Below are 19,009 nucleotides of genomic sequence, written 5' to 3'. Positions count from 1 at the left end.
GTCATGTTATTATTTAAAAGGTCATGTTATTATTTAAAAGGTCATGTTATTATTTAAAATGGTCTACATTGCATTTCTAGGTATGGTTAAGCCATAATTTAATCAGTCCTTTTTGTTGGGAAGTTTTAAATTCCATTTGTCTGGTTGCCATCATAAAGAACGCTTGCCCGGTGACACCCTTGTATCCAGGTCACTGGCCCCGCACGTTTCTGTGGGATTGACTCCTGGGAGAGGGACTGCTGAATTGGTCATTGCTCTTTGTAGTTCTGTCTGACCCTCTCCTCTTCCCCTGGCTCACCCTACAGCCCCTGCAGATTAAATCGGTAGTGGCCCCAGAACACGTGAAGGGCTATATCTATGTGGAGGCCTATAAGCAGACCCACGTGAAACAGGCCATTGAGGGGGTAGGCAACCTGCGGCTTGGCTACTGGAACCAGCAGATGGTGCCCATCAAGGAAATGACGGACGTGCTCAAGGTGGTGAAGGAAGTGGCCAACCTGAAACCCAAGTCCTGGGTCCGCCTCAAGCGGGGGATGTATAAGGACGATATTGCGCAGGTGCTTGGGGTCATGGGAACTGAGGGAGGGTGGAGCTCCTATCTAGATGTCTGCCCCTCTGCTCAGTGCTCCTCCATTTCCCCTCTCCCCTTTCCAAGTACAGGGAGCAGAACCCCACTCAGATTGTTTAGAGCAGAGCCTGGGGTGGTGGTGAGGCCGAGGAAACTGTGTGATGTGGCCTGGAGCTCTTGTGGGCTGGGCCCACTTCAGGCAGGGGGGCAGGACGTGTGGGGGACTAGGAGAAGGGGAATGGGGAGGAGGAGAGCAGGGTTTGAGAGAGATTTCAGGGGAGAGTGAATAGGCCTAGGGGACTGACTGAATGTGGGAAATGAGAGAGGAGTCACGATGACTTGGGAGTCTGGCTTGAAAAGATGAGAGGGTGGGGTGTGGAAGGAAGAGCAAGTTGCAGGGAAGGAATGATGTCATTTTCTGTGCATGCTTAAAGATACGTTGAGTACAAATCTAAAGGAGCTGAGGGAGTGGGCCACGTGGATGTCTTGGGAAGCATGGTACAGGCAGAAGAAACTGTGAGTGTGGGCAAGAGGGACAGGGGAGAGGTGCTGGATGGGCCTGCAGCACGTTGGGAGGGTCTGAGGCCCACAGCCTGGCTTTGGGTTGAATAGGAATCCCTTAGTGACTATGGTGGGAATTGTTGTTGTTATTAAGTGCCGTCGAGTCGGTTCCGACCCATAGTGACCCTGTATAGGGTTTCCAAGGAGCAGCTGGTGAGCTTGGAACCACCGACCTTCTAGTTCAAACGGCTTTGCAGTCTGGCACATTAACCCACAGTGCTACACCAGGACTCTGTGGTGGGAAACCAAGGGTGATTTTGTCCCTGGAGGACACCGGCAATGTTTGGGGACAGTTTTGGTTGTCACAAGTGAGGAGGGGGCGGATCTCGCACCTAGTTGATAGAGGAGTCAGTGATACGGCTAAACATCCCCCATATACAGGGTAGACCCTGCAGCTGAGGTAACCCCAGAGTAGACTAGGGGGCCAGAGGCAGAAGCTAGGAGGACCCATGAAGAAGCTGCTACTGTAGTGTAGGTAGCGGTGATGGTGGGACAGGAGCAGGGATGGAGTGGCAGAGGAAGGCAGTAGAGACCGGGTTCTGGCTGTGTAAGGCAGGGAAGGGGTTGAGAATGAGTCCTAGGTTTTGTGCCTGAGCACAGGAAGAATAGAGTGGGTAGCTGAGGGGGAGGAGCTGGGCGGGGAAAGCGGGGTTCAGCTGTGGGTGTACTAAATTCAAGGCACCTAGTGAAGCCTCAAGTATACAAGTCAGACGTGGCACATCCAGTTGCAGCGTTGAGGGGAGATGGCCTGGCTGGGGAGAGGATTTTGGGAGCTTTCAGAGTCTGAATTATTTCTCCATTACCCTGCCCTGTCCCCTTCACGTGTCCAGGGCTAGGGAGATAGAGGCCCAGATAGGGAACTGGGCCCCCACTGACCTGCCTCCTGCCTGTCTGCCCAGGTGGATTACGTGGAGCCCAGTCAGAACACCATTTCCCTGAAGATGATCCCGCGCATCGACTATGACCGCATCAAGGCCCACATGAGCTTGGTAACATGGGGCGGGCCGCTGGAAAGGCAGGCAGGAGCATGTGTGCTTACTGCTGGCTCAGTCTCACTGCCTCACCTGTCCATCCATGCCACTTTTCTCCACAGAAAGACTGGTTTGCCAAAAGGAAGAAGTTTAAGCGACCGCCACAGAGGCTGTTTGATGCTGAGAAGATCAGGTGAGTGGGCCTTGGGGACCCCAGGGCCTGGAGCACAATGTGTGTCTTTATGAGAGGGCTTCAAAAAGATTGTGGAAAAATTCCACTTTTTGTTTCATTTTTCCACAAACTTTTTGAAGTCCCCTACTACATGTATGCCCGCAAGCAGGGGGCTCCCAGCAGGTGTAGGTTGGAAGTGGTCAGTTTAACCCTGTAACCTCAGTCAAAATGGGACATCCTGGGCCTTAGCTTCCTCAACTATAAAGATGGAAAATTACTACTCATGCTTCCCAGGATTGTAGTGAATTCATCTATATGTTCTATCCAGAGCAGCTCTCTGTGGTAATAAGTGATCTGAGATGGAATTTCTCCACTATGGCAGATGGAGAATCTCACTCTGATCTTCTGGTGGGGTGGGAGATGGAGACATCTTATAAACACTCAACATGGATATGGCAAGCTGTCATTGCAGAGCTGAGGAAAGGTGGCCAGATTACAGAGAGAATTTGGGGAGCTGTTGGATTGCTTCCCCTATTCCTAGGATGGCAGTGGATTATGGGAGAGAAGGAGATAGGGATGTGCGCTTCCCTCTGGTCCTGTTCTAGAACCAGTTGTGAGACAGCCAGTCAGAGGCCTAAATAATCTGTTTTTAATCCTGATAGAAAACAGATTGTAGAATTCCCCTTTAGATCGGCACCTCAGAAGCCTTGCTGGGATTGAACCCATTTCTACCGTTAGTCCCTGACCCACTGGCCCTCCCCCTTACTGGCTGTGTAGCAGAGAGAACAGAGGGTCAGTACTCCCTAGTGCACATGCTCATCCGATGATCAGACTCACCAGGAACAGAGGGTGGCAGAGGGAGCAAAGCTGGCAGGAGGAGCTGGGTCTCCTTGTGGGGAGTGTGGGAGCCTTTTCCTCCCCACTCTGGAAACAGGGGAGCCAGGGACTGACCCGGGGCCTGGCCCCTTCAGGCCGGGGGCAGCAGAGTTCAGACATATGCTCAGGACTCCAACCCACTTTGGTTTGCACCTTGAATTCCAAATTTGGTGGCTTAACAACCAGGGCGTGGTGTTGTCTATTGGCTGTGATCAACTTTCCTCAACTTACCAGGAGCCTCCCATTCACCAGCACTGCTGCAGATGGAGAAGGGGCAATGGCAACAAATACAAAAGGTCACACCTGCCTTTTGGGAACCGACGTTCTTGTTAGAGCATGCGCAATCCACTGTCAAATGACGATAAGCATTGTGGGGACAAGTAAAGCAGGGAAGGGGCCAGTGGAGGAGCAGAGGCCGTGCTGCGGGCCTCTTCACTGAGGTGGGCACCAGCAGAGCAGAGGTAGCGCTTCCATCCTGTGATCTTCTGCTTTGTCAGCTGAGAGACTGAGGTACAACACAGTTGTCTTCTTAGCCCCCTCCCCTTCTAATCATCTCTCCCCCTAAATCTCAGGTCCCTGGGGGGTGATGTTGCCTCCGATGGTGACTTCCTTATCTTCGAGGGAAATCGTTACAGTCGGAAAGGCTTTCTCTTCAAGAGCTTTGCCATGTCTGCTGTGGTGAGGGTCCCAGTGGTGGTGGTGGTGGTGGTGGTTTTGTCTGGGAGATAGGTGTCAAGCTTTTACAGCCCCCTACCGTTCAGACTGTGTGTCTCAATTAATCTGGGATTCAGGAGTGTCCCAAGGGGGATAATTCTTGCTGTCTGCTCAGCTGGGCTGTGACACGAATTAATCCACTCCCCCCTCTTTCTCACTGTCCTTCGGGGATTTAGATCACAGAGGGTGTGAAGCCCACACTCTCTGAGCTGGAGAAATTTGAGGACCAGCCAGAGGGCATTGACCTGGAGGTGGTGACTGAGAGCACAGGTATTTGATCCCTATCCTGTAAGCCCAGCCACAGAGCAGGGAGTGGTCCAGGGCGGCAGCCACTTGTCTACCCCTGCAGGGAAGGAGCGGGAGCACAACTTCCAGCCGGGGGATAATGTGGAGGTGTGCGAGGGCGAGCTCATCAACCTGCAGGGGAAGATCCTCAGTGTGGATGGCAACAAGGTCACCATCATGCCCAAGCACGAGGACCTCAAGGTGGGCACCAGCCTGCCCCCAGTGTTAGGGGGCACTTTACTTGTCTTGGTGGTGGTGTGCTAGCTACAACTCGGCATTTGACGGGGGATGTCTGGGCCTCTCCAGTGTTTTCCAGTGCCTGAGGTCATGTGGCTCTCAGGGTTGGGGTGGGGGCTTATGCAGGCCTGCTCTTGTGAGGGGCAGGAAAGGGATGTTTATCTTTAGGGAACGTCAGGAGTCTGAGTCTTCGGGTGATAGGTCGAGCTGGGCTGTGTGCTCACCTTCCTGACCTTGCAAGTGGCTGCAGGAGGAGACGTGTGTCTGAGGGTGTTGTGTTGTTGGAAGATGTGCCTGGTTTGTCTGGAATTGACAAGTGCCCTGACTTTTTTTGTTTCTGTGAAGTGAGGGATCGGGTGGGGCCATATGTAGACTGAGATGGAGATTTATCCAGGGAGTTCTCTGAGGTGGGGCCTAGTCTGGTTTCTTAGCCAGGTGTGTCTCTGAGGGCTTATCTGGTGCCCTGTGTCTGAGAGACAGTCTGGGTCTGAAGGACTGTCCAGGCCGATGTCCCGTGTGCAGGCCTGGGGTGTCTCCAGGGCAGTCCAAGTGAGGCCTGCCTTGTTGACATTAGGTATTCCGTGGTAAGACCTGTGAGCCTGAAGTGAACTTTGGTCCAGGGCCTTTTCTGAGCCCTCCAGTGGATGTGGAAGATGAGGGACCGGGTTGTATGACTTCCCCTCACCAGCTCATCCTCACCCAACCCCCCAGGATATGTTGGAGTTCCCAGCCCAGGAACTCCGGAAATACTTCAAGATGGGGGACCACGTGAAGGTGATTGCTGGCCGATTCGAGGGTGACACGGGCCTCATCGTGCGGGTGGAGGAGAACTTCGTCATCCTTTTCTCTGATCTCACCATGCACGAGGTAGGGCTGGGGGTAGGGGGCAGGGCACGTGTGCTGGAAGGAGACCCCAGCAGACAGGCCACCGCCTTACTCCTTTCCTCCCCTCCTGACAGCTGAAGGTGCTCCCTCGGGACCTGCAGCTCTGCTCAGAGACAGCCTCGGGTGTGGATGTAGGGGGCCAGCATGAGTGGGGTGAGCTGGTGCAGCTGGATCCCCAGATCGTGGGCGTCATTGTGCGTCTGGAGCGGGAGACCTTCCAGGTGTGTGTGAGAGAGGCCTGCACTGTGCGGTTTCCTTGCTCCCGGAAGTGGCAGAGCACGTGACTGTGTGCTGCTGGGCAAGTGATGAGTCCGTTAACTATACCTCAGTTGCACAGCCTGTAAAACGGGAATGCTGGCAGTGTTGATATGTAGCCTGGGTGCCACAGGTGCCTTTTCCTTCCATCCCCTTCTCTTAGACCTGGGGGCCACAGAGCGTAGGGCTTTAGGACCCTGGACTCTGGATTCACATAGTAGCTCTGGCGCTGCTGTCACGTGGGACCCTGGGTTAGTGATTCACCCTCGGTGGGCCTGAGTTTCCCCCTCTGTTAGATGGGAATCATGACAGCCCCACCTCAGAGGGAGGTTATGAGACTTCAGTGAAATCTCCTGTGGGAAGATATTAGCAAGGACCTGACTGACCCAGGGGATTTGAACCCTGGAGGACACTGGGCCAATAACCACCAGGTTGGCGGTTCTAGCCACCAGCCACTCTGTAGGAGAAAGATGAGGCTTTTTGTTCCTGTAAAGATTTATAGCCTCACGAACCCTATCCAGGTCATTGTGAATGAGAATCAACTCAGGGCCATGGGTCATGGGTTTGGTTTGTTTGGACCCAGAGGGGTGGGAATACTGAAGTTGTTACATTAATACCAGCCCTGCTCCCTCTTTCAGGCAGTTGTTCGGTCAGTACCTCTCTCCCAGTGGGAATGTTTTTGGTGCCTAGGGTGCCCCATCCTGGAATCATCTGCCCTGGGCCAGGGAATCTTGATGTCCTGCAGAGTTCAGAGCATCACCCACAGGGAAGACCCCCACCACAGGGAAGCCTGTTTTACTCAGCTCCTCGCCATTCCCCCACCCTCACAGGTATTGAACATGCATGGGAAGGTGGTGACGGTCAGGTACCAGGCCGTGACCCGGAAGAAGGACAACCGCTCTGCTGTGGCCCTGGACTCAGAACAAAACAGCATCCATGTGAAGGACATTGTCAAGGTCATCGATGGCCCCCACTCGGTGAGTACAAGCTTTTGCTCTCTGGCTGGATCTGAGGAGGTATGGTGGGGTGGACCTCTAGCTGGAAGAGTGACTCTTCTTTCCCTGTCCAGGGCCGGGAGGGCGAGATTCGGCATCTCTTCCGTAACTTCGCCTTCATGCATTGCAAGAAACTGGTGGAAAACGGGGGCATGTTTGTCTGCAAGAGCCGCCATCTGGTGCTGGCAGGGGGCTCAAAGGTGAGGCAGGCTGGAGGTACCCTGTGGGATCCCTGGCCATACGTGGTCCCAGGAGTAACAATGTTAGACTTGTGATGGTTAGGAGAGCCAAGTTTCTTAGGAGGCTGAGCTCTTTTGCACTTGTCCGTTCAGGTGGCTCTACTTAGCACTTCTTGGGCGCCAGACACTCTGGGCTGCAGCACAAAAAAGACCAAGGTTTCTGCCCTCTTAGAGCAGAGCTTCCAGAGAGAGAACCAGATAAACAAGTAAATAGAGGACTGCCTGAGGTGTGCAGGAAGAGAATAAAATGAGGCAAGGGGAACAGAGCAAGGTGGCTTTAGATGGAGGAGCTTAAGGAAAGGCCTCGTGAGGAGGTGACACTGAGCAAAGAGAGCCACGAGATCATCTAGGGGAAGAATTTTCCAGGCGGAGGAATAGCAAGTGCCAAGGCCCTGAGGTGGGACGTGTAGGAAAGTCATACAGACTGGATCAGAAAAGAAACCAGGTCTATGGATCTGGGTGGCTGGAGTGAGAGTTGGTCTCCTCAAGGTCCTGTGGGGAATTTTAAATTCCAGACTAGCCCAGTCTCAGTTCCCCGCCATGGCCAGGCTAGGCCTAGGCCTCTTGATTGACAGGCCCACAATGGCAGATGGGTGACAGCTCCCCCAGAGGGAAATTGAGGCATCGCTACCACCGGAAAGAGAGAAGGGTGGCTTCTGGGTAGGTTCCAATAGGAACTCTACCCAAATGCATGCAGGCAGGGTGGCATGGGGGCTTAGAGCCTGTCACTCAGGCCTGGCTACTCCTGGCTCCTGCCTGCAGTTCACTTCTTGTCTTTTCTCTAGCCCCGAGATATGAGCAACTTCGGTGGCTTTACCCCTATGAGCCCCCGGATCAGCAGTCCCATGCACCCCAGCGCAGGTGAGAGGAGTGGGAGGGTGGATGTGTTGGGGTACCAGGAGGGAGGAGCTTGGTTCAGCCCGCACACTGAGCTGTTGGGGCCACCAATGTGACTGAGAATCTTGGGTCCCACCATTGGGATAGTCCCAACCCTACCGAGACAGCCTGGAGTGGCTCAGGTTCAGATAGGGGAGCCTGGAGGAGGCCCCTCCATCTACCTAGGGTGGAGGCAGGCAGGTGAAGTGGCCCTTGAGGGCGCCCTGGATGTGGGGACAGTGTGTGAGGAGTCACACCACCCGCTGATTTGTGCAGTTCTCCTTCCTCCCCAGGTCAGTGCGATGGCTTTGGAAGCTCAGGTGGCAGCGGTGGCATGAGCCGGGGCCGCGGACGCAGAGACGAGCTCATCGGGCAGACTGTTCGCATCTCTCAAGGGCCCTACAAAGGTAACCTGTGAGATCAGGGGACGGGCCTGGTGAAGGAGCCTTTGTCTGACCTCTCTTACCTTCCTCCAGGCTACATCGGCGTGGTGAAGGATGCCACCGAGTCCACGGCCCGGGTGGAGCTGCACTCTACCTGCCAGACCATTTCTGTAGACCGCCAGCGGCTTACCATGGTGTACGGTGGGGTCAGGGAGGGCCAGCTCAGGGTCACTGCCCAGAGAGGCTCTACTCACCCCTCATTCTTTTGGCCCACAGGGACTCACAGCGTCCTGGCGGCATGACTTCAACCTATGGGCGGACACCCATGTACGGCTCCCAGACGCCCATGTATGGCTCGGGCTCCCGCACACCTATGTACGGCTCTCAGACGCCGCTCCAGGATGGTGAGCACTCCCAGGGGAGTGGAGGTGGGGACTAGACACAGGACAACTGATAATCACATCAATTGCCCCCTTCTAGGCAGCCGTACCCCACATTATGGCTCACAGACGCCCCTGCATGACGGCAGCCGCACACCTGCCCAGAGTGGTGCCTGGGACCCCAACAATCCTAACACGCCATCACGGTGAGGGCCAGTAGCTGGAGTTTGGGATTTCCTGAGCTCCTGGGCTCTGAGGGCTGGTGTGTGAGTCGTTTACTCTGAGGGCCGGAGAGGCCTTCTTGGTTCCGGGGAATGGCGGGGTCTGTGCCCAGCCCTGAAATCTCTGCCTCCTGCTTTCTCCCTCAACCACAACCCCAGTAGTGTACTGTGCTTGGGCCTGGGGCCCTGACCTTGGCTAGGCAACGTCATCTCCAGTGTCTCTGTCTCCCGTATCAGCAGTGCCTCTGGGTGGCCAACGGCAGGTTGAAATGGCCCGGGTTCCAGGCCTGTGGGTGTAGTTGCTCTGCAGGCACGTGCTGCCTGGTCATTGTCAGTCTCTCTCCACCTCCCCACAGGGCTGAGGAAGAGTATGAGTACGCCTTTGATGATGAGCCCACCCCGTCACCACAGGCCTACGGGGGAACGCCCAACCCCCAAACACCCGGCTATCCCGACCCCTCATCCCCGCAGGTCAACCCGCAGTACAACCCACAGACGCCAGGGACACCGGCCATGTGAGTCCACTGGGGCTTTAATCAACCCTGCTCACCCCCCACTACTGCAGCTACTTCATTCCTCTACCCCAACAAACGCCCCTTCTCTTCTGTCCCTGCAGGTACAACACAGACCAGTTCTCGCCTTACGCTGCTCCCTCGCCACAAGGCTCCTACCAGCCTAGCCCCAGTCCCCAGAGCTACCACCAGGTGGCGCCAAGTCCAGCCGGCTACCAGAATACCCACTCTCCGGCCAGCTACCACCCCACGCCTTCCCCTATGGCCTATCAGGTCTGTTCTCCTGACCTCGAGAGCCTGGGCAGACCTCAGCCTATAGGGACAGCCAGGCTGGATGACCTGTTCCCAATGACCCTATCCCCTTCCCCTGCAGGCCAGTCCGAGCCCGAGCCCTGTTGGCTACAGTCCGATGACACCTGGAGCTCCATCTCCTGGTGGCTACAACCCGCACACACCAGGCTCAGGCATTGAGCAGAACTCCAGTGACTGGGTGACCACTGACATCCAGGTGAAGGTGCGGGACACCTACCTGGACACGCAAGTGGTAGGGCAGACAGGCATCATCCGCAGCGTCACGGTACGTGGGGCCCTGGTCTCTGTGGTGATTGACAGATTTCTCTGAGGGATCCGTTCAGTCCCATGTACCCAGTCCCTCATTTGGGCCAGTCTTGAGCTTCATACCAGGTTCCCACACACCTCTGGGCTACTGGCTTCTCTGGAACTGAATTCTTGAGAGCTCTCTCCAGCCTGAGGACCTTTGCACAGGTTCTTCCCTTACTCTGGAACATTCTTCCTTCCATTCTTTGCCTAGTTAACTTCTAGTCACCCTTCAGGGAAGCGCCTCCTCCTGGTGCAGATCTGGCCCTTCTTGGCTCTCAGCTCTGTGGCTCTTTGACTCATGGGTTCTGCCACAGCTTAAAGTGGACCCTGAAGTGCTTCTCTGATTACTCAGCCTGGGTTCTGTTCCTAAGTTGATATCCCCCTTCCTAGGTAAAGACCTACCACCTAGGTGGTCCTTTGTTAAGTGCTGTTGAGTCAGTTCTGACTCATAGCTACCCTGTGTAGGGTTCCCAAGGAGCAGCTGGTGAGTTTAAATGGCTGCTCTTGTGGTTTGCAATCCAGTGCTGACCCTACAGCGCCGAACCAGGAGTTGTCCTTTAATCAATATTCACTGAAATCACTAAAGAAACACCAGAGACTAAGATAGCCCAGGCCTTGCCCCCATGGAGTTTACATTTCAGTGGGGAAACTATAGCAAGGGGACTCCTACCCAACTTGGGGGAGGGAGTCAGAGAGTGCTTTCTGAAGGAGAGGTCTGAGCTGAGACTTGAAGAAGGAGGAAGAGTAAGCCAGGAAAACTGGTGGGGTTGACTAGGCTCCAAACAGGCATATGCATCCGCACAGGCCTGGATGTGCAGAGCTCTGAGCAAAGGGGAGCTTGGGCTGTTCTAAGGAGTTGGGAAGGCACTGACAAGAGGGGAGTTGGGGGATCAGATCTGTGGTTTGGAGTGGATTCTCTGTGTTGTTATATTGGCCTGGACTAGTGTGGTAGAACAGACTGGGAGCCCGGGCCGGAAATCTCCACAGGAGGATTGTCTAGTAGGAGGGGACACAGGATGAGGCCAGGGTTCTGTCTAGGGACTGGAGGGCTGTCCCTTAGGTGAGATCCAGGAGGAACATTTAGGGAGAACATACTGAGGTCACTTAGGGACATGAGGGATCAAGTGAAGAAGCAATACTTCCCTCACTAACCCGGAAAGCCCTCCTAGACACACACACCCCCTGCCTTGGAACCTTAGGACAGTGACTTCTCTGAAGGAGCCCTTGGTGTGTGTTCTTTGGAGTGAGGTGTCCTGGGTTGGGAGCAGGCCAGGCTGATTATGGGCTGTCATCCCCCCCAGGGAGGCATGTGCTCTGTGTACCTGAAGGACAGTGAAAAGGTGGTCAGCATCTCCAGTGAACACCTGGAGCCTATCACCCCTACCAAGAACAACAAGGTAAGGGCACAGGCTGGATGAAGGGCATGGGGCACCTGACAAGGGACCTTGACCTCATCTCATGCCTCCCCGCTACAGGTGAAGGTCATCCTGGGCGAGGACCGGGAAGCTACAGGTGTCCTGCTGAGCATTGATGGCGAGGACGGCATTGTCCGTATGGACCTGGAGGAAAAACAGCTCAAGATCCTCAACCTCCGCTTCCTGGGGAAGCTTCTGGAGGCCTAAGACAGGCAGGGCGGGTGGATTGGGGTAGATTTCTAGCAGGTGACATGAGACCCTGGGGCTGCAGCAAGAGCTGGTTATTCTGGATTTTCTTTCTTTTCTTTTCTGGGTTCCCATCTCCTTCCTTTCTTAATTTCATGGGAGTCAGAGTAGAGTCTGGGGGAGGGTCGTCACCTTTTATGCACCAATCCCCCAAGCTTGCTTTTTGTGTTACGGTCTTTCAATAAAAAGAAGCTGTTTGGTCAAAGTCTCGTCCTGGTGTGTGTATTTGTCGGGATGGATGGGGTGAACTTGTCTGGTCTGCTAAGTGGACTTATTTGCAGACCCCACTCTTACTTACTTCATTGTGTGTGATCTTGGGCAAATCACTTTGAGTCCTACCAAAGCCTTAGCTTTGCCCTCTGGAAAATAGGGTGCCCACCCCACAGTGCTCTGGAGGAACGGATGAGAAGACGGCTCTAAAGATGACTACAGACCAGCCTGTGTGCCTGCGACAAGAATTCCCACCAAATCATGTATGAATCAGACTAAGTGAAGTCACTGCTTGTTGTTAGGTGCCATTGAGACGGTTCAGATTCACAGAGGCCTTCCATAGGCTTCCCAAGATTAAAAATTTTCACAGGAGCAGAAAGGCACATTTTTCTCCTGCAGAGTGGGTGGGCTCAAACTGAAGACCTTGTGGTTTCTAGTCCAGTCCTTATCATATGGAGCCACCATGCTCCCCCAAATCACTCCCAAACCCAACCCTGCCCGTTGCCATCAAGTGAATTTCAACTCTTGGAGACGCTCTAGGATAGGGCTGTTTCACAGGGTTTTTCAAGCTGTAAATCTTTATGGAAGCTGACAAGGTTAGCATCCCAGCGCTTAAACCATGGCACCACCAGGGCTCATAAGTCATAAACTAAGGGCAGGAGGGGCAAGAAAGGCTAGGAAAAAACGGCCGGGAGGTCAGATGCTAGCCTCGCAGCTCCACGCAAGGGAAGAGTTTATGAGGAAGGATTGGCTTTTTGGACCTCTACTTCTGACAGCTGGGAGATGAAGGCAGACCACTCAGAGGGAGAGGAAAACTCCTAGACTCGGTTATTCGCGATTTGGGCCCATCAGCAGCCAGTGGGATAACCTTGGTCAGTGGTTTTCTTACTTGGTCTCATTTTTACCTAAGCCACTGGGTGATTTGCCCCGCTGCGTCCTGTTGCCAGGAGCGCGGCGCTCGAAGGCATGAGGAAGCCAGTGGTGCCCGGTACATGAATCCATTTGGTGCGCCCCAAGGCAGCCAGAAGAACAGCCAGAGGTGATTCCGCCGGCAGCACTCCTTCCTCAGCCCTTTGTCTCTCTCGGGCTCCCGTCCGCCCCCACCTCCTCTGCGCACCCATTGGTCGCGGTTCTGACCTGGGGCGGGCGAAAGGGGAGCGAGTGGGCGGGTCCGCGTGGCGTCAGCGCAAGATGGCGACCTCGGCGGCGCTGCTCTTGAGCTTGCGGAGCGGGCTTCGACTTGGCGTCCGGGGTTTGTGCACGAGGCTGGCGACGCCGCCCCCCCGGGCCCCGGACCAGGTGAGCTGGACAGGGGTGGCGCCCCAAGTGTGGGGCCCGTTCCCGGAATTCCGGACGGCACACCGGCACCCGGGGGGTTGAGGACGCCGCACCTCAGGGTGCTCAATGGAACGCCGCCGCCTCCCGAGTTCTGGGGTTTCTGTGCGTCCTGGAACAGACAGCGCTTACGCCCCTGGGCTGGGTGCTGGGGGCTGCAAGTGCGTCTTCTAGACCTCATCTCTCCCCACGTGGGCGTGGGGTGAGGGCGTCCCCGGTCCCCCACTTCTCTGCTTATCCAGGCAATACTTGAGGGGGTGGGGCCCGGGACGCAGGTGTCCCAACATGGCCTTGGGGTGGTTTTTCCCGCGTTAGTGGTGGAAGGGGGTTGGCTAGATATTCAGGTTCCCAACCTGCCTCCATGTTGACAGATAAGCCATTCTGATCTCCAGGTCCATCACTTCCGTGCCCTACTTCCTCACGTCCGTCTCCCGGATCCTTTCCCCTCGTCGTCTGAATGTCTGAGCTCCCTGCCCTGTCCCATTCCCCTGTGTCTTCCATCCCCTTGTTCCAAGTGTCCAACACCCCAGGTCCCCTGATCTCCTCCCTTCCTGGCTTTTCTAGGTTCCAGATGCTCCAGTCCTGATGCCTCTAGGATCCTGGGTTCTTCTGGGATCCAGGCGTCTGACATTCTAGTTCTTGATCCTCCTGAGGGACGCGACATCCCCATTGCCCCTCTAGGGACCTGACGCCTGAGGGTTATGCGGGTGTCTGACCCTGGCTCTAGACCTTGATTCTTTTCAAGTGCCAGGGTGTCTATACCACCCTGGCCTTTTCTCTCTTCTCTTTTGGCCAACCTGCCCCCTTTTCCTCAACCACAGGCTGCAGAGATCGGGGGCCGTGGGGGCACTCAGGCCCAGGGGTCACAGCAGCCGCGGGGCTCCGAGGGTCCTAGCTACGCCAAGAAAGTCGCGCTCTGGCTTGCTGGGCTGCTTGGAGCCGGTGGAACTGTGAGCGTCGTCTACATCTTCGGTGAGGGATATTCCAATTTTGTCCCCTAATTTTGTCTTGTTAGTCTATCACCGAGCCTCCCTTTCTAGAGGTTTCTTTAGGTTCATTCAGCTCCTCCCACAGTGGGGCAAGCCAACTGGGACACCCACCTAGAAAGGGGAGAAATTCTCCTGTCTTTTCTCTTCTGCCTCCCTCCAAGTTTTACTCATTCAATTTGGCTCCTGTGCCAGATGACAGGGAGTCGAGAGGACGAGGGGAAGACTCAGAACCCAGGAGTCCAGTCTCCCTGTTCCCCCCTTCCCTAGGACCCAGAAGTCTGGGCCCCAGTTCTTCTCATGCACACCTTTCTCCCTTACAGGAAACAACTCTGTGGATGAAACTGGTGCCAAGGTGAGGAGGAAAGAGACCCAGCTGCCATGTCAGGGGTCCCAGTCTGTGGGTATAAGGGTGGGCCCCCCATTTTTGCCTGTGATGAGCTTCTCCCTCTCAGAGTCTTCTTGACATGACTGGGCTCTGTCTCTACTGGGCATGATGGGGTTCTTAGTCCCTGAGGCCGGCTTTTTCTCTTTATCTCTTAGATTCCTGATGAATTTGACAATGGTAAGTAAACAAGCACAGATTCTGGGTTCCTCTGATTGTCCCAGTTTGCCTACTGCCTGCAGGGATATAGCCCTCCCCATCTGTTAACCTTCCCCCTTCCCCTCCTTCCACTGGGAGGGGAAGAGGAGCATTACAAAGCCCCAGTCCCCTTCCCTGGCCCCTCAGCCCAGGAGCAGATGGTCTGGGACAGTTGGAGGAGGGGAGTGAGGGCTTGGGGAGACAGGGCGGCCCTATGTGAGACACATGACTTCCTGCACTTAGATCTGAGCCTCTAGTCCCTAACCCCCTCCTCTTTATGACAGCTTCTTTTCCTCCAAGCCCCTCTACCATTCGGCTGTGCATTTCCAAAACAATGCTTTCCTCTCTCCTCCCCACTCTAACAAACTGGATTCTAGAGCAGTTGTCAGTTGCTATCACACCTGACCCATCACAGGAGACAAATAAGTCCACAGCCACCTGTGTGTGTTTTGGGGAGCAGGAGAAAGCACTGGCAGCCTTGGAGACCTGTAGAGTGACTACTGGTCACAATGGACTCAACAGTGGATTTCGTGTTAGAAAGTTTGTCAACAGGCATGTTAATCTGTTGATGCTGCTTGAACTGGAAAGATGTAGCAGCACTCTGTCTTAAGTCAATATACTGATTTTAAATGATCCGATAAATAAAACTTTAATATGTTTACTAACTTAACTGGCTTCAGTCGTGTAGTTTTTGAAAACCATAGGATTAGCTAGGCTAAGTATACTAACTACATCGAAGTAGGCAGGCAGTCTTACAAGTACGGAAGACGTGAATAACGGGATTTAAAGCACTGTTGACATTTTGGAGTGGGTGATTCTTGGTTGTAGGGGATGGCCCTGGACATCACAGGATGTTTAGCAGTGTCCCGGGTCTCTACCCACTAGATGTCAGTAGCGCAGCAATGAAAATATGTCCACAGACTCTTGGGCTCACTCTCGGTTGAGAACCCCTGGTTTAAAATACAACGATGTGATCTATTTATCCTGATTTAACTAGACTCAGCATATTGGCTTAATGTGAGTAGTTCTAGAAAGCATAGTGTTTCAAAATGGACGAAATACACTACCTAATGTCAGTAGATACTAGGGACCTCAATAAGTTTGTGGGGAAATTCCATTATCTTTTCATTTCATTTCCCTATGAACTTTTTGTAGCCTCCTCGTAGATACACATATGTTGGTTTTATGTGGGTAGATGACAAGTATTCTGTTTTATACATCGTGTGGTGTGTGAATATGAATAATTCAGGTTAAAACTGGGCAGGTGGATAAATGTCTTTGTCTCTACATGACGGTTACATCATTGTAACCAAAGGCATTTTGGAACTGGAAACGAACCAGGTGGGTTTGTAGATAGCTTGGATCTGGTGGCTAATTAAGTCCTTGCAGGTTGAGCAGGGACTTACCTCGGAATCCCTTTGTGCCCTTCTGTTCTTGTAGATCCAGTTCTGGTACAACAGTTGCGCCGGACGTACAAATATTTCAAAGATTATAGGCAGGTGAGCCAGGAGCCGGCCCTTTCCTCATCCATCCAGCCCAGCCCAGCCCCCCTGCCTCTGCCTCAGGCTGCCTCACCCTGGCCCTCTCTCACAGATGATCATCGAACCCACCAGCCCCTGCCTGCTCCCAGACCCTTTGCGGGAACCATACTACCAGCCGCCCTACACGCTGGTCCTGGAGCTCACTGGTGTCCTCCTCCACCCCGAGTGGTCGGTATGTCCTGGGGAAGGCAGCGGGTTGGGGCCCTGGGTCCTATAACGGGTCAGAGCTCTGCTATGTGTGACCTTAGGGAGGAGGTGCCCCCTTTCAGATGTGATAAAGAAAGCAGGGTGACAGTAGGGTTGGGTGGGTATGCCTTGGCACATGGCAAGTACTACCAAGCAGTTGTCAGTTATTCTGGGACTCGTACCCTATAGGCTCACAGATCCTCAACCACAGCACCACCCTCCCCTCCACTCCCACACTCCTCCCAAGAGTCGTCTAGACGGAGCAAGAGAGCTCTGATTCTGGAAATTTCTCCAGCTGGGTCTCTGTCCCCATGAGGGGGGCTCTGGACAAGCCTCTGGGTCTCAGTGTCTCACTTTCCACAGTTGGCCACTGGCTGGAGGTTTAAGAAGCGTCCAGGCATCGAAACCTTATTCCAACAGCTCGCCCCTTTGTATGAAATTGTCGTCTTTACGTCAGAGACTGGCATGGTGAGGACTAAGGACAGAGGAGGGGTGCTCGGTGTGGCAGGAGGACTGGAGGGCCAGCCTTGACCTTGTCCTCTTTCCCATCCCACCTCTAGACAGCGTTTCCTCTCATCGACAGCGTGGACCCCCACGGCTTCATTTCTTATCGCCTCTTCCGGGACGCTACTCGATACATGGATGGGCACCATGTTAAGGTACCATGTTGGATCACTGGTGGGCCTCTGGGAGCAGAGACTTGGGGACAGTACTTCCTGAGTGAAAGAGCCCTGATTCTGCTGCCAGGCTTCTGTCCAGGGAGTTGGGGATGAGGGATGGGGTCATAGAATTTGGGACTTATGGGAACTTCTGGGACTGAAATTTGAATAGTTTATATGTGATTGTGTTTGGGGTCTGTTTGACCTGAAATCTGTGACTGTGACCATTATATGAGGGGACTTCATGGAACTAAAAAGTAACGGAAAGCTTCCACAACCTTTTTGAAGCCCTCTTGTCTACCTGGCATCCAGGAGTGTGTGAGTCTGTGAGTGTGGGTCCAGGTTTTCCTGAGTTTATGCCTGTGTCTTGGTGAATCTGCAGTCTGTGTTGTTATTCAGGGTTCACAGGTACTGGGTTGTGAGGGTTGGGGAGAGTGTCTGTCTATCTGTCTGACTGCAGACCTGTCTGCACCACTGTGCCTAGCTGAGAGGTTCTGAACGCTGTGCTGCCCCAGCATGTCCCCGTTTCCAGGCCAGTGCCTGGCTCCTCCCCCCAATTCCTTTGTCCCCCTCTCTGTGTGCAGGACATCTGTCTGGGTAGAGGAATCTGGGTGTGCCTAGTTCTCCAGCTCCCTGGGAAGTTTGATGCCATCCACCTAAGCCTGGTCTTGTAGTGGCCCTGGTGATCCCATGTGTGTGATGCTGTGTGTCTGTCTCTGTGGTTTGCTGGTGAGGAAGAGGGGGTCAGGCCGTGACCTGACCGGTCACCTCCTTCTAGGACATTTCGTGTCTGAACCGGGACCCAGCCCGTGTGGTCATCGTGGACTGCAAGAAGGAAGCCTTTCGCTTACAGCCATACAATGGCGTTGCCTTGCGACCCTGGGACGGCAACTCGGATGACCGGGTCTTGTTGGACCTGTCTGCCTTTCTCAAGAGTAAGGCTGGCCTTGACCCCCAAACCCTTGCTCCTCCAAAGGGATAAGAAGCACTTGACTCAGGCTTATCTGTCTTGTAACACTGAGCAGTTGTAAACCTTGGAGTCTTTAGAAGTTTTTTAGAATTATTTGGGTGCTCTTCTGGATGTTTAGGGGGTACTCAGGGATGTTCCAGGACATTCAGCGTTCGGAACTCTTTGAGTGTTGAAAGGTGTCCCAGGTAGTACCAACAGCACCTCCACCCTCTGCCCCTGTGTCTCACCTGTCCCCTGGGATTCAGCCTGGCTCACCGCCACCTTTGTGCCCACAGCCATTGCACTGAATGGGGTGGAGGATGTCCGGACGGTGCTGGAGCATTATGCGCTGGAGGAGGACCCGCTTGAAGCTTTTAAACAGCGGCAAAGCCGCTTAGAGCAGGTAGGTGCTGCTGGGCCTACCTAAAGGTAGTCACCCTGAGGGTCGCTGGAGTCGGCCTGTCTCCATTCTCACTGATTGGCTGTGTGACCTTTGGTGAATATGAGGGGGCTTCACAAAGTTTGTGGGGAAATTCCGTTATGTGTCTTTTCTGAAGCCCTCCCATACCTTCCCTTCTTTGCCCCAGTTTCTTTAAGCGGGGTATCGGGCAGCCTGTCTTACAGGGTGGTTATAATGAAGGGTAAGCTGTTGCTGCCAGCCTCTTGAGTTAGGTCTAGGGCCTGGTTCTTTGTGGGGGTGGGCTGTGGGCTGGGCAGTAGAGACCAGGGAGTGAGGGCCAAGGGTCAGTGGAAGAGGTTCTGATGGTCTTGGGTATTTGGAAGATGAGCTAAGGGTGTGTGGATTGAGTTCTCAGGGTCTAGGCTGAGAGTAACCAGATTCCAGGTTGTGTTCCTGCAGCCCTTGAGAGCCCAGAGAAGGGGTTCCTAGAGATTGGGAGCTGGGTACTGTTGCCCAGGGGATGAGCCAGGGTTTTGCCAGCGTCCATGCTGCAGTGGCAGGGTCTTCCTGGTGAGGAGGGGAGGCTGGGATCTGGATAAAGGATCATGAGACTTTAGGGACCAAGAAGTATCTGAGGCTTGACTCCCCTCCTCTGTCTCTTCACCGGCCGCAGGAGGAGCAGCAGCGGCTGGCCGAGCTCTCCAAGTCCAACAAGCAGAAGCTATTCTTCGGCTCCCTCACCAGCCGCTTGTGGCCTCGCTCCAAATAG

The 19,009-nt window shown here is 54.3% G+C and overlaps 2 protein-coding genes across 3 annotated transcripts in view; both read left to right on the top strand.

Annotated features, from left to right (window-relative positions):
• The window catches only part of SUPT5H (suppressor of Ty 5 homolog (S. cerevisiae)), a 28,974-nt gene extending 17,622 nt beyond the window's left edge, over positions 1–11,352 (top strand). For both annotated transcript variants that reach the window (XM_006871433.1, XM_006871434.1), the window contains 20 exons: positions 306–557; positions 2,029–2,118; positions 2,223–2,293; positions 3,721–3,826; positions 4,039–4,132; positions 4,212–4,348; positions 5,096–5,251; positions 5,344–5,490; positions 6,355–6,501; positions 6,594–6,719; positions 7,544–7,636; positions 7,933–8,041; positions 8,111–8,213; positions 8,294–8,421; positions 8,498–8,603; positions 8,975–9,133; positions 9,235–9,403; positions 9,504–9,707; positions 11,032–11,127; positions 11,206–11,352. In XM_006871433.1, the coding sequence (XP_006871495.1) occupies positions 306–557; positions 2,029–2,118; positions 2,223–2,293; positions 3,721–3,826; positions 4,039–4,132; positions 4,212–4,348; positions 5,096–5,251; positions 5,344–5,490; positions 6,355–6,501; positions 6,594–6,719; positions 7,544–7,636; positions 7,933–8,041; positions 8,111–8,213; positions 8,294–8,421; positions 8,498–8,603; positions 8,975–9,133; positions 9,235–9,403; positions 9,504–9,707; positions 11,032–11,127; positions 11,206–11,352 (2,640 nt within the window). The remainder of the gene's footprint in view (positions 1–305; positions 558–2,028; positions 2,119–2,222; positions 2,294–3,720; positions 3,827–4,038; positions 4,133–4,211; positions 4,349–5,095; positions 5,252–5,343; positions 5,491–6,354; positions 6,502–6,593; positions 6,720–7,543; positions 7,637–7,932; positions 8,042–8,110; positions 8,214–8,293; positions 8,422–8,497; positions 8,604–8,974; positions 9,134–9,234; positions 9,404–9,503; positions 9,708–11,031; positions 11,128–11,205) is intronic.
• Positions 11,353–12,747: 1,395 nt separating this feature from the next.
• TIMM50 (translocase of inner mitochondrial membrane 50 homolog (S. cerevisiae)) lies at positions 12,748–19,009 on the top strand. Its single transcript, XM_006871432.1, has 11 exons — positions 12,748–12,900; positions 13,758–13,908; positions 14,246–14,277; positions 14,466–14,487; positions 15,946–16,004; positions 16,099–16,218; positions 16,596–16,700; positions 16,793–16,891; positions 17,670–17,826; positions 18,137–18,243; positions 18,914–19,009. Exons 1-11 carry the CDS (start codon positions 12,793–12,795, stop codon positions 19,007–19,009), a joined length of 1,056 nt encoding a protein of 351 aa, XP_006871494.1. The 5' UTR covers positions 12,748–12,792.

This window comes from Chrysochloris asiatica, unplaced genomic scaffold (genome assembly GCF_000296735.1).
Source record: "Chrysochloris asiatica unplaced genomic scaffold, ChrAsi1.0 scaffold00168, whole genome shotgun sequence".
NCBI classification, from domain to species: Eukaryota; Metazoa; Chordata; class Mammalia; order Afrosoricida; family Chrysochloridae; genus Chrysochloris; species Chrysochloris asiatica.
The sequence above is the reverse complement of the archived record's forward strand: the minus strand, read 5'-3'. Positions and strand labels throughout refer to the sequence as shown.

What these genes read in the sequence shown, in the direction of transcription:
- TIMM50 (XM_006871432.1), top strand. Translation starts at nt 12,793, where the DNA reads ATGGCGACCTCGGCGGCGCTGCTCTTGAGCTTGCGGAGCGGGCTTCGA. An exon ending in TGGATGAAACTGGTGCCAAG is followed by an intron (nt 14,278 to 14,465) that starts GTGAGGAGGAAA and finishes TTTATCTCTTAG; the next exon opens with ATTCCTGATGAATTTGACAA. An exon ending in CCTGTCTGCCTTTCTCAAGA is followed by an intron (nt 17,827 to 18,136) that starts GTAAGGCTGGCC and finishes TTGTGCCCACAG; the next exon opens with CCATTGCACTGAATGGGGTG.